Genomic DNA, 3648 nt, shown 5'->3' on the forward strand with positions numbered 1-3648 from the left:
CCAAGTTTGAGGATGCGCAAGATGATATAGATCATTGAATGAGTTCTTTCTGTTTGAGAATTCGAGATTGAGGGATATAAAAGTCGATGTGATATTATTATTGGTTGAAAAAGAGGGATCTAAAGAAAAAGAGATGGTGTTGTTGTTGTATTGTAATTGTTGAAAGTCGGACGACGATGATGAAATTGATGATTGCTGATGTTGATGTTGATGTTGATGTTGATGTTGATATTGGAGATTCCCTTTTCGTATGTGAGGTGTGTGTATGTGTGGATGGATATTCGTGTAGACTATCTATGAAAATGAATGATATCGAATTAAGACTATGGGGAAATTCCTCGGACTTTTGTTGATCTGCGAATTGGAAGTAAAGTAAAATCCCTTGATGGTAGTGAAAAAAGAGTTACCGATCGAAACAGGATGATGGATGAACAATTCCTACTGTTGGCTGGAGTCGTAGGTATTTACCAGGTTGGTAGGTAGGGTAAGTAAGGTTTACCGGTGGAAGACTCGTAGTCGTACAGTAGAACGCGAAAAGTCAAAGTAGGTGAGGATTATGGATCTTTTCCGCTAAGGATTAGCATGATGGGTCCTGGTCCTGGTCCTGGGACTTTCCTTCTTTTTTGCCCTTTCCTCTTAGGATCTCACAATAACCATGATCCTGGGGAGAAGAAAAGTATGTGTAGATGGATGTGTATGGTTACTATGGGAGGAGGTGTGTAGGTGTGTAGGTGTGTAGGTGTAGTGCGATAAATGTGGGTATGGCGTTGTGGGTGGTGGACGAAGGCAAAAGATGGATCGGTATGGATCTATGTGGGTGGATATGGATATGGGTATGTATGGATATGTATTGGGATAGGATCGGTAAAACCCAATATGATCTAGTCTGTCCCTTTTGCAGATTGAACACGAGGTTGGTATTGGGGCCAAGAAGATGTACGACTTTGGAAAAGTTATGCTATGGTCAAGGGATAATAAGTTTACGACTGAACGAATTGATGAGTTGAGTTGTTGATTGATTGATTGATGAATCTTGAATGCATCCAATCCCGTACAAACAGTCAGTCACTCAGTCAATCGCTTTCTCTGGATGTCTCTAGGTGAAAGAATAAGAAAGTGTAGGTGTAGTGTAGTGTAGTTATGTACGGTGTGGCATGTATATCTTCTGAAGTTTGTTTCGCTCTTGTCTTGCACTATTCCGTTATTTAGTACAAAAGGAGTGATGTTTGGTAAAGGTGGCCAGTGATGTGATGTGGATTCAAGGTTGATTTTATTTAGTAGTGTAGTCGTGAGTCGGTTGCGATGATGGTTTGAGGAAAGTGGATAAGTGTGACGGAAGTGGTGGTACAGTTTTGTAGTATTTGTTGATAATGATTGATCGAAGCCCGAACGATTTGTTAAGTCATCAGGTAAGAAGGTGTGAAGTTGTGTGTGATAAGGACGGGGTCGGTGGTAATTGTTGTTTTTGTGTTGAAGGGGTTGAGTGAAGGGGTCAAGTGAAGGTAGGCTGGTTGTAATTCACTTTACTCTTCACTCTTCGCTCTAATTGTAATTTGTCTGATCCAAATAATATACTCTTCCACCCCGTCAAATGCTAAGTAACTACCTAGACAATGGGTAGCAACGACAATTGATACTTTATGATATCGGTATGATGATGATATTATGAAGATCTTTCCTCTCCTTCCTTTACTACTCCGTATTTCGTTGGCCCAGGAGACTGGTAGGGATTAAAAGGGATAAAATGAAAATAAATCAAGCATAAAAAAAACAGACTTCTGGAACTTCTACTTAAACCATGGCGTGAGACTTTTAGGAGGGATTATTAATTTATTGCCTGCGAATCTGAGACGGAATTGTTCAATCCGCTTTAAAAGAGCAAGAGATAAGCTAAGGGGAATAAAAAATCCCAGATCCACCACGCTAGAAAAGCACTAGAAGAATTGAGAGAGGGCACGTTTACGCCCATCGAATGAAATGTCATATTTCTTTGTAATGGAACGGACTATTCATCCAATCACGGCTTTTGTATGCATTCAGAACGGAGAAGAATCTTGAGAAAACATGTGCCCGGTTTTAATTAGGTTTAGTGTGGAAATCCACCGATGCTTCTTTGTCAGGGATATAGATTAATGCACTAGTAAGGATCTCAACCTTGTCTTTCTGAATCAACATTAAAGCAGCACCTCTTCAATCATTCCTCTTTTTTCCTTTTCCCTCACTCTTTCCCTACCCAAAAAGCTGTGAGCAATGAGCGATGAGCATGGTTAATAAGCCAGGATTAATGTAGCGGTGATGGAATAACGGAGTTAGTGAGCTTTTCTTGGCTCCATTCTTGGGTCTTGGTGTGTTGCTTGGCAAGCATGGATTTTTATTCTTGCCCATGGACAAATGATGAATCGTTCCATGATCCATCACTTGGATCATCAAGTTGGATGTTTGCGGCGTTGTTGCAAACTTGCGCGACTGATTTTCGGAGGAAAAGAAAAATAAATAAGTGGAGCTGATTATTATTAAACATCAGGAGAATTAATTATTAAGATTTTAAGATTTTCAATCCAAGATCGTAGATGTCCAGGGAAGAGGTAGCTGGTATGAACCTGTGACGTGATGTGACTTGACTACTAGGATATTCCTTTGAGAGATGGAGAGTCTATTTGATTTTGAAAAGTCGGAGTTCTTTCAGTCGGGTTTCTTTAAGAGCGATGGATAGGTAATCGGATTCTGGAATTTTGAATCTTGAAACTTGATGAATAACCATCTGCTATGCTGTTTGTTGCTTGTTGTGCCGTTTTCATCCAAGAAGGCTATGCTCCCTAGCTATGCTTGGACTTTCAACATTCAAGACGGACTGGATTGGATTGGATTGTGCGACTACGACTCCGACTTAAAGAAAGGGGAAATAAATCACGATATACATACAACTTTTATCGGGGCGTTTCTTTCTATCTCTTCAAAGCTTCCAAGTTCCAATCTATTCTGCAATAACACGCAATTACTCGTGTCACCATACCATAACATCTGTCCCTCCATCCCAAACCTATTCTCCTCCTTCCTACATGATCACACAAGGTAAGTTACGTGTATCCCTTAGCAAGTACAATACTCCATTAAATACTCCATCCACAATCTTTCCTTCTCCTAGGACCTACGATAATAATCTTCTCTCCTCTTCGAATTACGAAACATAAATACCTTCATCACACTCCTCACACTACAGATAAGAAGTTACCACGCAAACTCCCAATCGCAATCCCAATCCCAATCCCGCACGCTGACGAGTCCCTTGTCCATCACCCCCCAAAACAAGAACTAACTAAAACTCCCCTCCCCTGTCCCCTCATCGACTTAAACCATTAAGCCGTACATCATCACCGATGCCCATGAAGATCATCACATCATTCCATCTAATCACAGTCCGATGATCAAGATGAGCCACAATAACTCCAGGTTTAACCCCTCACTTTTGCTGAATTAAGATTTATGAACTACATATTTCTTACGAATGGTTCCTTCATCTGCCGGAGTGTGGAATTATCTAATTCGAAGCCCCGCCCCGCCTCGATGTGGTATTGGGAGATGATCCCTCTTTTTTTGTGTGTAGCTGATCACTCGTATGTTGTGGACGATCCTGTGCGGAGTAGTGTT

At 40.9% G+C, this 3648-nt stretch overlaps 1 protein-coding gene across 1 annotated transcript; it reads left to right on the forward strand.

Annotated features, from left to right (window-relative positions):
- Positions 1-176: 176 nt before the first annotated feature.
- Positions 177-723, forward strand: SS1G_03882 (predicted protein; the record flags this gene model as incomplete). Its single annotated transcript, XM_001595742.1, has 2 exons — positions 177-259; positions 582-723. The coding sequence occupies 2 exons, from the start codon at positions 177-179 to the stop codon at positions 721-723; spliced, it is 225 nt and encodes a 74-aa protein (XP_001595792.1).
- Positions 724-3648: the final 2925 nt, after the last annotated feature.

The sequence above is a fragment of the Sclerotinia sclerotiorum genome, genomic scaffold, assembly GCF_000146945.2.
Source record: "Sclerotinia sclerotiorum 1980 UF-70 scaffold_4 genomic scaffold, whole genome shotgun sequence".
Classification (NCBI taxonomy): Eukaryota; Fungi; Ascomycota; class Leotiomycetes; order Helotiales; family Sclerotiniaceae; genus Sclerotinia; species Sclerotinia sclerotiorum.